A 12,238-nucleotide genomic window follows, 5' to 3' on the forward strand; every position below is an offset into this window, starting at 1 on the left:
CCTCTTTTGCACTCTCTCTCAAAATAAACTTTAAAACATAAAGATGGGCCCTTTTCTAGTTTTGAGTCTGAAGTGATTTGCATATGCCACATAAGTTAAATTTTCCCTGACACTTGGGTCAAATGGATTCCTTCTCTTTTCTTCCTCTAATTAAATAATATTGTGGCTCAAATGCTGCTAATCAGGTTGTAATGGAGGCTATGGACTGGCTTCCCAGAATCAAACAAATAACAACATCAAGGGAATTTGCAGGTAAGTTGGTTAAGCAAATGAGACCTTGAATCCAACATAAGAACCTGGTTCCGAGGAACTTGTAAGTTATCTCAAATAGTCCTTGGTAATTTGTGCCACCAAAAAAGCTGGCATCAGACTTGGTCTGGAAAGATTGATTGTTCCAAGATAGAACCTGAGAATTTGAACCTAGCCATCAAGACTAAGAAGACTTGGGGATGGGGTTGGTCTAGATTTCACCTCATTTCATCAATGCTTAAGAATTTGAATCTTGTGCTCACTTCAGCACATATACGAAAGGGTTTGAATTTTACCCACCCCCTAACCTGCTAGGTAGTCTTAGGTAGTAGCCTTCTCTGTGGTAACTTTTTCTCATATGTGAAATAGTACATTGTGGAGAAATCCACTTTTACTGGGATATATGGAAGCTGGAAGTTGCAGGAAAGCTCTGTGCTCTAACAGCATAAACTGCTATAAGTATCCCACAAATAATTTTTTTCAATTTATTTTTTAATTTACATCCAAATCAGTTAGCATAGAGTACAATTATTTCAGTAGAGTCCTTAGTGCCCCTTACCCATTTAGTCCATCCCCCTCCCACAACCACTCCAGTAACCCTGTTTGTTCTCCATATTTGAGTCTCTTCTGTTTTGTCCCCCTCCCTGTTTTTACTTAAAGTCCTCATATGAATGAAGTCATATGATATTTGTATTTCTCTAATTTCACTTAGCATAACACCCTCTAGTTACATCCCCATAGTTGCAAATGGCAAGATTCCATTCTTTTTGATTGCCGAGTAATACCCCATTGTATATATATACCACATCTTCTTTATCCATTCATCCATTGATGGACATTTGGGCTCTTTCCATACTTTGGCTATTGTTGGTAGTGCTGCTATAAACATGGGGGTGCATATGTCCCTCTGAAACAGCGTACCTGTATCCCTTGGATAAATACCTAGTAGTGCAATTGCTGGGTGGTAGGGTAGTTCTATTTTTAGTTTTTTGAGGAGCCTCCATACTGTTTTCCAGAGTGGCTGCACCAGCTTACATTCCCACCACGAATAATTTTTATAAATATTTGGCTCATGGTTGCTTACCTTCCAGTTATTACTATGAAATACATCTCTGCATCAAGGCAGTGACAGCATCTAAAAAAAAAAGAACAAGAAAAAAGTATAAACCTGAGCCCACCTTTTAGGTAAGGTTGAAAGTGGCAGTGAGGTATATCCAATTACACACCTTTCGTTAAAAGGGAGACAGCATCGGGATGGAGTAGCAGGCGAAAACATTTTTCTCAGGGCCCAGACAAGGGCATTTAATATTACTGGACACAAAGGAAACTAGGAGCTCCTCTTTCCACTGTATTGTCAGTGTGTGTCAACTTTGAATCCCAGCCTGTGGGCCCAAGTGCTTGGATAAATCATGTCCTCAGTTTGCCTGAAATCTTCTAGTAACTTCCCGCTAACTTTAGAAATCTCATTCCTTCCCCTGACTAAAAAGTTCTGATTGCTCTGGATCCCGCTGCCCCCAACTGTATTTTCTATCTCCGTTCCTTCCCCCTTTCCATTCCTTTAAACCCAGCACTTGAGCCCATTTTTCCCCCCAGTCATTGAAACATGCTCAGTAGTTCCTGCCATGGGGCCTCTCCACTTGGGTTCCCTTTTTGGTGGCTGACTCTTCATCAGTCGGGTCAGAGGGCTCTACTCATGATTCAGGTTATCACATATCCTGACTTACTTAAAACAGGGCTTACAAACTAAGGTTTATATTTCTTATCTTCTCCCCCACCTTGGCCACTAACTGGGACATATGCTATCACTTACCATTCTATCGACACAGCCTAAAGTGGAATCTGGCACATTGTAAAGAAGCATTCAATTCATATATGCTGAATTCATGAATGCTAGCATGAGGTACTATTTTTAAACAAAAAGACTAGTAGCCTTGAAATAAAAATTTTAAATTCACAAATATTACAATTTTGCCGAGGAATGTAACTCTCAGTACAAAACTGAGATGAATTACACCATTTAAAATGTTGTGGCTTCAGGGCACCTGTAAGTCAGTGGAACATGCGACTCTTGATTTCAGGGTTGTGAGTTCAAGCCCCACGTTGGGTATAGAGATTACTTAAAATCTTAAAAAAAAAAAAAAAAAAAATTGTAGCTTCTAGGAATCTGAACAGAAATGACCCAGGCAGATAGGCAACTTAAGATGGAAGTGTTTATATAAATTAACCCATCTAGTTTAATTTGCTATGTATGCTTCACGTAGTACTGAAGAAGGAAGAATATATACTTCCCATATTAATAAATGACATCAAATAAGTAGGAAGAGTTTCAATAACAAGGCCATAGATACATTGAAACCCCTTTTTATATTAAAAGTTTAAATGAAAGACAAATCCAGGTTGAACATAGTGATTGCAAAATATAATGCAATTTTGAACAATTAAAATTATGAAAATATACAAAATTGATGGGCAACACAGCTAGGCATTTGTACATTTTCCATTATGTGGAGGACACTAAAAATTTCTCTATGTTTTATCCACATCAGATAAATGATTTAAGCCAAATGTTTGCTTTGGAGAGTCTTAACTTAGGATCTCAGTAGTATAAAAAGCAGTAATTTTTCAGTCTGTAAACAGTAGTCGTGTTTTTTCTTTTTTTTAAATATCAATTTACCACACAAAAACAAACACAACAACAACAAAAAAAAAACCCACACAAACCAAAAACAGCAGCAGCAGCAATGGGTTATTTGGGAATTCTCTTCAAATACCAATGACATACAATTGCTGGAGAGGGTGCTTTTTACTCATGTAAGAATATATATATATATATAATTTTTTTTTAACTGTACACAATTTATAGTGCATAACAGTTTCCAAAAGAACAGATCAATAAAAGATATTGGCCATTTCTGCATAATTTCATTCTTTTTACAATTATCTCAAAATGTAAGAGGTTGGATCTAATTGAAATGCTACATTTAGTAGGAAAATCAGCAAGTAACAAAAGAAGCATAACCTCGACGTAACATTATTTGTCACTAAAACCAGTAGAGGTCCCAGGTGCCCCTAGGCAAAAGACTAGTTAGGTAGACCACTGGAGTCAAGCACTGTCCCTGAGGACCAAAGCCAGCTCACTGAGCACACATATGCTAGATTGACCATGGTCAGTTAATAGACTTGTTTCATAGAGCATTTCTATTTCTATGTACAGTATTTTTGGATATTCAAAGAAGCATCATTTCAAGAACACATGTCATACACACATCCCCCACCCCCATACACACACCAAGTTCCATCTAAATAGGCAATAGTTTTACAAAATTATGATATGTTGTCCTTAAATTAGATTTGGAATCAATTAGAACTTTCAGTTCATCTTGTTCAAGGCAGTTCTTCCTTTTGGGATGGGGTATGACGGCTGTGGATACCAACTTAGATCAAAAAATAACTTCTTGAAACTACTTGATGGACTAGGATTTCCAGCAAGTCTTATTTTGAACAGATAATTCTGTAATTTTCTAAAAAATTTCCTTGGAAGTTTAAACAGTTATTTATCATCCTATCAAATTGTGAATCTAAGAAAGTCAAGATGAGGGGACAAAATACAATTGTTTTGCATACAGAGATTTTCCGAGCTCTCTTTTGTTGCTTTTAAAAGAAAAAAAGCATCACGTTTCACTGGAGAAGCATTGGAAATGACCTGTAAGGTCGGCAAGACCAATCAGTCCTCCATCAGATGCTTGAATTTCCTCATCAAACTCATGTCTTTGCTCTTACAGAATTATTAACTTAATGGTATTTGAGTAACAAAGACCAAAAACAGAAGCACAGATTCAAACACAAAAACTTATCAAAGTAATTGTATAAACTGTATAACATTTTCAAGAGCAATGTTTATCTTTTCTGTCAGACCGACCTCTGAAGCTACAGTCTTGGGGAGCTCCAGGTGTACAATGTAAACACCACCCTGGTGCAATTCTCAAGTTTGAAGAAAGCAGACTGAAAGTCAAACCCAATGGATAACATTTCTTTTGCCAGCCTAAAACTTAAAACCTAGATTAAGTCCATAATATACATTCCTTCCTTCCTTCCTCCCCAAACTCCCCACTTAAAAAACACTAAAGTATTAAATCTTTATTTTCAAGCATATATATATACACATATGTGTATATATATATGCTTGAAAATATATATGTAAAAGCATATACATATATATATATCTCACAAAACCAATGACACTGGTATTAGACTCGCCTGCATAAATTATGTACACCTCTCTTCTTTAAAAGTGATTCCCATCTTTCCCAAAGATGGATGAAAGACAGCAAGCTAGTACTCAGCAGGCCCGTAAGTGGCCTGCACTGCTTTCCCCTCCACACAGCCGTAAGTTAACACAAGCCTATTTGTGATTTAACTCTCACAGGAGCTAGGATGGGGATGTCTTGGCTATTAGACTATTAAGCCAAACACTTGAGTGCCTGTGGTCTTCTGAGGGGCACCCTTCACTGACAGGTGCCTATGCCAAATTTCATCTGAGGCCCTTCGGGTACCTGCTTTGGATTCTGTGGGAGCAAAGCAGCTGAGGAAACCTCAAAAGTAAACTAATGTGGAAAGGAAAGAGGGCCTGCTCCCAGCCATGGTCCCCCCTCCACTGCTTTCTACTTCCTAAGGCTCAAGAACCAGACCAAACACCCACTGCTATAATGGTAGGGCCATTCAGCTGCTCTGAGGTCAATGCTTTATGCTTAATTTCTATTGCTGCTTTTATAGGACACCCCCCCCCCCCCCCCCCGCCACCAGATGTTTCTGGCGATGGAAGGAAAGAAGAAAAGTGGGGTTCTCTTGTGGCTGCCATATGCATATGAACATGTATAAAAAGTGGTCAAACCCAGATAAGGGTCCTGCTTCCGGTTTATATACAATAATTTAATCAGTTGTATACATTTAATACCTAAAAAATTAATTCACAATCAAAGTCCTTCATGCATTTTATGAGGAAGTTCTGGATTAAAATGATGGTCAACCAGATGTCGCTTTTGCCTGGGAAGATGATGTCATTTTCTGCTGCAGAGTCATTGATGCCTGTGGTTCACACTTGCTTAAATTTTTAGTTTCTTTGTGGTCTCCAGTCTTTTCTTCAGCAGCTCACCAATTTCCAGAAGTGAGTGTAGATAACTGCTCTGCACCTTCCCTTGCACAGTCTTTGAAAATTTTCTCTCTTCCTACAAACGAGACAAGAATTAGTGGTCTTGCTCTGAAAGCATTCTCCCAGATTACAGTTCCTCTCACAGATGTTAAAACTACCAATGGCGCTCCTGGATGGCTCTGTTGGTAGAGCATCAGACTTCTGCTCAGGTCATGGTCTTGCGGTTTGTGAGTCTGAGCCCTACATCGGGCTCACTGCTATCAGCACAGAGCCTACTTCGGATCCTCTGCCCCCTCTCTCTGCCTCTCCGCCACTTATGCACTCTCTCTCAAAAATAAATAAACATTAAAAAAAAAAAATTACCATTACCTTTGGTCTCATGGCAAGCTTCGTCAGAATACAGTGGGTCATTTTCAGTTTCAAAAAATGCAAAGAAGGCTAAAGCTCATCAGAGATGATCCACATTTTTCCATGTGATTGTTCACTAACGCTATTACTTTAGCTTTACTTTTTTTTAAATTTTTAATGTTTATTTATTTTTGAGGGAGAGAAACAGAGTGTGAGTGAGGGAGGAGCAGAAAGAGAGGGAGACGCAGAATCTGAAGCAGGCTGTAGGATCTGAGGTGTCAGCACAGAGCCTGACATAGGGCTCTAACTCATGAACTGTGAGATCATGACCTAAGCCAAAGTCAGATGCTTAACTGACTGAGCCACCCAGGAGCCTCTAGCGTTATTATTCTTTTAATTCTTCCATCAGTATTCTCTGTTTTAATTATACAAAGTGAAAAAACTGAGATTTCTGATTATTATCTTTCATATAGAAAAAAGGTAGAAAATTTATTACTAAGTAGTTTGAACATAAAATCACTAATATTTTGTTATGGGCTATACAAAATGGAAAAATTAATCTTTCTGATTATTTCATCAGAAAACAAAAATGGAAATTTATTATTAATTTGGACATTATCATACCCACTTCTTAAAAGCATCAAATTTACCTCTGCCACCTTTTCTAGCGATAATATTGATAGGTCTCCCTCTATATTGACAAAGTCCATTGGTTCCACAGACCAAACAGCTTAAAAAAAAAAAAAAAAAAAAAAAAGAACAAAGCTGTCTGAGACCTACTCAAATATGTGAGTTAAATACTTGCTGCACATTTTACAAAAAATAAAGGGATGGAATGTTCAAACAGAGAAAAAAGGAGGCTGGCTAAGAACTAATCAGGCTTACATGAAATCGGCAGTATTGCAAAACCCTGAAGAAATCAGGTAAGCATACCTTATAGCCAAATACTACTACTACTCGAGACCTAATCTATCTTGGAAGTACACATGTGCCTAAGAGAAGGTATATAAAATACATTTCATTCAGTACTGTAGTAAAAGTAAATATATATAAACAACTTAAGGGGCACCTGGGTGGTTTAGTCAGTTAAGTGTCTACCTCTTGATCTGGGTTCAGGTCATGATCTCACAGTTGTGAGATCAAGACCCATGCTGGGTGTGGAGATTGCTTGAGATTCTCCCTCTTCCTCTGCCCCTCCCCTACTTGCTCTCATGTGCTCCCTCTCTCTCTCAAAAAAAACCAAAAAAAACTAAAATATCCAATGGCTATGATCCACTCATATTTGAATGTCATACAGTTGTTTAAAAGAACAAAACTGATGTATATGCATCAGTTATATAGCCTTAACAAATCTCTTGAATATAAGGTTAAGTGGAAAAAAAAGCCAAGTTTCAGAATAAAACAATGTATCATTTACTTTCAAAAACCTAACAGCTATTAGCGTATATTTTAAGGTTACATTAAAAGGTCTAGGCACAGACCAGTTTCAGTGGATACCCCTACGGAAGAGGAAAAGAACCAGGACTGGAGATGGTAGTCCAGAGGCCTTATGGATAGTTGCTTCAAGTTTAGAAAGAAAAGAAGGAAAGAGGGACGCCTGGGTGGCTCAGTCTGTTAAGTGGCCAACTTTGACTCGGGTCATGATCTTACGGTTCATGAGTTCAAGCCCCACGTGGGCTCTGTGTTGACAGCTCAGAGCCTGCTTCCGATTCTGTGTCTCCCTCTCTCTGGCCCTCCCCTTATCACACTCTATGTCTCTCTCTCTCTCTCTCTCAAAAATAAATACATTAAAAAATAAAGAAAGAATAAAGAAGTACACCTAGTGGAAACTGAATTAAAAAAAAATTTGTTTTTACCCAAAATATAAATAGCACTATATGGATCCTATATTTGGTGGCTGATGCTGCTCAGTATATGTATCATGACTTCAACAAAAATAGGCAATATAAGGCCATTATTATTTTGCTCACTATAATCCTATAAAATAGCTATTATGATTTTCATTATACAGATAAAGAAACTGAGGCCCAGAGAGGGTAAGCGACTTTCCCAAGGTCAAAAGATGAGGACAGAGTCAAGGCTCGACAAATCTAAAGTAGCCCAAAGTTAAAGATAACCTTTAGAATACTCAAAATGAGGGGCGCCTGGGTGGCTCAGTTGGTTAAGCGTCCGACTTCAGCTCAGGTCATGATCTCGCGGTCCATGAGTTCAAGCCCCACGTCGGGCTCTGTGCTGACAGCTCAGAGTCCAGAGCCTGTTTCAGATTCTGTGTCTCCCTCTCTCTCTGACCCTCCCCCATTCATGCTCTGTCTTTCTCTGTCTCAAAAATAAACAGTAAAAAAAAAAAAATTAAAAAAAAATAGAATACTCAAAATGATCAATCTTATTCCTCATGTCAGAGGGCAGACAGATCCTTTAACAACAACCACACAACCATCAACAGTGGCCTGCTGTGCCTGTCATCTTTGTAGCGGACAGTCCTTCCCACATACCATGTGCTCTAGCTCTGCCAACGGACTCATGGTGCCCCACACAATTTACCTTTCTGCCTCTGCTCTGTGTCTTCTGTTTCAGATTCCTTTCATCCATTCCAGTCTGCCTACTGAAAACTTACTAATCCTTAAATGTCCCCTCTCCAGTGAGACTCTTGCTGGCCCGTTCCATTTCTGTGCGTATATCAGATCTCCAATTTAAAGTAGTTTTTGAATATATCTCTCTAAAGCCAGGTTTTTCGATCACTGTATTTCTATGAGCATTTACCCAACAACAGCGAGCTCAATAAAACTGTATTTATCTACTTATTAACATTCTCAAAGATACCCAGCAAAGCCCAACCACATGAAGCAATGTGACATTCTTTCAAGTTTGTGACCTTTAAGATTATTATTGCTGATCGCCTACAGTCTCTTACCAGCGAGAGAGAAGTATCTTCTAAAATAAGTTCTTCAAGTTTAAGTGCAATTAGATGTGTTTCAAGCCCTTTAATGTGATCCACAACATTGGAAATTAAAGTCTGAAGCCCAGTAACGTAGTCTTGGAAACTGGTAAAGATTGGTGGCTGGAAAAAAGATTTTTTAAAAGATGAAAGATTATCAAACATATTTCCTTCACTCATATCACATAAGCTATATTAACTTCATGCTATAGTTTTACTTAATGCTGTAAATAGTAACAGGGATGGATACAGTTTTGGATATTAAGACAGTCTCTCTAAACTAAGGTAAATTTAATTGGCACCAAATAATGCTAATTCAGAAACAATGACAAGCATTTTTTTAAATGGGGAACTAGAGATGGAAAAACCAACAGAAAATATCTTAGTTGGTTATTACTCAACTTCAGGCTGGTACTCTTCTGGAACACTAAAGAAGATGAAAGAAACCAAAACTTCATTTCTCTATATGTCACTGAGATTTCCTCTAATGTTAACAACAGAAATATAACAGAAATAAGAGTTTTCTAAGTTCTAATAGAAAACATAATGGGAGACAACAGCCAAGAAAATTCTGAAAAAGAATGGTTATGTAGAATTTGCCCTCATATATATTAGAGTAGATCATAAAGTTACATGAAATCCAGATAGTATGGATATATAAGTAAGGTGATAAAAAGTGACAAGAAACAGGTCCTAAGATAAAACTGAAGAATGTAAGGGAATTTAAATGAATTTAAGGGATGCCTGGGTGGCTCAGTCAGTTAAGCAGCCAGCTCTTGGTTTTGGCCCAGGTCATTATCCCAGAGTCATGGGTTTGAGCACCACATGAGGGCTCCAAGCTGAGAATGGAGCCTGCTTGGGATTCTCAATCTCTCAATCTCTCAATCTCTCTCTCTCTCTCTCTCTCTGTCGCTTCCCTACTTGCACACACATGTGAGCTCTCACTCTCAAAACAAAACAAAACAAAAAAAAACCCCACATAAAATAATAATAAATAATAAATAAAAATAAATCAGTAATAAAACAAAACAGGGGTACCTGGCTGGCTCAGTTAGTAGAGCATGTGACTCTTGATCTCAGGGTTGTAAGTTTGAGCTCCACACTGGGTATAAAGATTACTTAAAAATAACATCTTTTAAAAAATAAATTAAGTGAATTAAATAAATAGTTAAGTACCAAAATAAATTCCAGGTAGATTTAAACTTAACTTTAAAAAATCCACCAAAGTACCAGAAGAAAATTTAGGTAATGGTTCGTGTAATCATAAACTGAAAAGGCCTTTCTAAACATTACACCAAGCTAAGAACTATTAAAAAAAAATATTTTTAGGGGTGCTGAGTGGCTCAGTGGGTTAAGCATCTGACTTTGGCTCAGGTTATGATCTCACAGCTTGGAAGTTCCAGCCTGTGTGGAGCTTTGTGCTAACACCTCAGAGCCTGGAGCCTGCTTCAGGATCCTGTCTCTGTCTCTCTCTCTGTGCCCCTCCCCTGCTCACACACTGTCTCTCTCTCCTTCTCTCTCTCTCTCAAATATAAACATTAAAATATATATATATATATATATATATATATATATATATATATATATATATATATATATATATAATTACTATGTTGACCAAAAAAAACTACTCAAAAGACAAATGAAAAGAAAAATTTGCATCATATAGGATATAGAGTAACATTATTAAGACCTGAATAGCTCAAAACACATCAAGAGAAAAAATATTACTACCACAACAGGAAATCTGGGCAAAAAGATGAACAGAAAAGACATCAAAGAAATCCCAGAAACATATGACAAAATTCAAAAATCAGACAAACACAAGAAACCTGGCCAATCAATTAGTAAGGCTAGCTTTTGACTCTAGAAGTTTTCCTTGCAGGTTCAACATTTTTTCTTTTTTTAAAGTAAACTCTACACCCAATGTGGGGCTTGAACTCACAATCCTGAGATCAAGAGTCATGCATTCCTCCAACTGAGCCAGTCAGGCACTGCCCCACCCACCCCCCAACCCTCCACTCAGTTTTTTTTAAATGCAAATGAGAAAACAGAGAATACCAATGTTTCATCATATAACCATTTAAAGTAATGAGACACATCTACGTATCTCCTGAAGAGATGCCCAGATAACCTGTTAAATGAAAACAAACACAGACTAGTTGCAGAACCTCCCATAGAGCATAATTCTGGTTTGTTTGCAGTGGCAATTACTGGTTGGTGGGAATATGGGTGGCCTTCATTTTATTCACACCTTTAGGTTACTTTGATGATCAGAAATATACGAAAGCTATTCTCATTTTTAGAAACTAGAAAAGCAGTAACTATAACCCACCCTCCATCCCAATCCAAATACGAAAAAGCTATTTGACACAGTTGAAGAGCACAGGCTTTCATCAGAAGAGAAAGTAACAGAGCAGCTCTGTTCTATGCCATCAAACTTAACACTCATGATATGTTAAATTACATTGGAAAAAAAAAAGGACAGGTTTCTTCATTACATCCTGCTCCAAATAGAACTACCCTTTGTTTCTGAACGAATAGAAACATCCAGCAAAGCAGTGTCAAATCTAAACAATTCCTGAATTGTTACTGAATTATGCAGGAAGTCAAAATTACTACTAAAACCATCAACATTAAAAAAAAATCAACATTTTCAAATGACAATGGTTGCTATGTTGCTACAGTGAACAAAAATCTCCCACCTAAGATAAATGCAAACATTAATAAAATAGCATATCCTGCACAGAATGAATCCTAAATAATTTTCCTTATGAAAAGGATACAATTTATATTAATGTTTTACACATTCAAAAACTAAATCAATCAAGATGGGAAGACACTACAAAACTGCATAGAAAGAGAAATAAATGAACTTTATTTATATCACACTAATAATCTCAGTTTTCAATTCCAGTGTTTCTGCAGAGTACTGCAACTGTCTATATTAACTAGAACATATTCTTTTTTAAAAAATATTTATTTATAGGTACCTGGGTGGCTCAGTCGGTGGAGTGTTCGACTTTGGCTCAGGTCATGATCTTGTGGTCTGTGTGTTCAAGTCCCAGGCTCTGTGCTGACAGCTCAGAGCCTGGAGCCTGCTTCTGATTTTGTGTCCCCCTTTCTCTCTGCCCCTCCCCCACTCATTCTCATACTCATTCTCATTCTCTGTCTCTCTCTCTCTCTCTCTCTCAAATAAAAACATTTAAAAAAATTTTTTTTAAAGGATGATACTCAAGGGGTGCCTGGGTGGCTCAGTCCGTTGAACATCTGACTCTTGACTTCAGCTCAAGTCATGATCTCATGGTTCATAGGATCGAGCCCATCATTGGACTAGGATTCTCTCTCCCCCTACCCCGCTTCTGTGTGCTCCCACGCATGCTCACGCTCTCTCGCTCTCTTTCTCTCTCTCCCCCTCTCTCCCTCAAAATAAATATTTAAAAAGCAAACAAAAAAGAATGATATTCAAATAGATGGTGATACTTAAAAATATACATACAAATATATATATGAATGGCTGTGGGACAGCTCTACCAAAAATGCCAACCAATACATGA

At 37.7% G+C, this 12,238-nt stretch overlaps 1 protein-coding gene across 2 annotated transcripts in view; it reads right to left on the reverse strand.

Annotated features, from left to right (window-relative positions):
• Positions 1-2,445: 2,445 nt before the first annotated feature.
• NAA25 (N-alpha-acetyltransferase 25, NatB auxiliary subunit) overlaps positions 2,446-12,238 on the reverse strand; it is an 81,032-nt gene continuing 71,239 nt past the window's right edge. For both annotated transcript variants that reach the window (XM_023241429.2, XM_045041264.1), the window contains exons 23-24: positions 8,658-8,804; positions 2,446-5,474 (exon numbers count right to left, since the gene is read on the reverse strand). In XM_023241429.2, the coding sequence (XP_023097197.1) occupies positions 5,352-5,474; positions 8,658-8,804 (270 nt within the window). In that variant the 3' untranslated portion in view covers positions 2,446-5,351. The remainder of the gene's footprint in view (positions 5,475-8,657; positions 8,805-12,238) is intronic.

The sequence above is a fragment of the Felis catus genome, chromosome D3 (assembly GCF_018350175.1).
Source record: "Felis catus isolate Fca126 chromosome D3, F.catus_Fca126_mat1.0, whole genome shotgun sequence".
NCBI lineage: Eukaryota > Metazoa > Chordata > Mammalia > Carnivora > Felidae > Felis > Felis catus.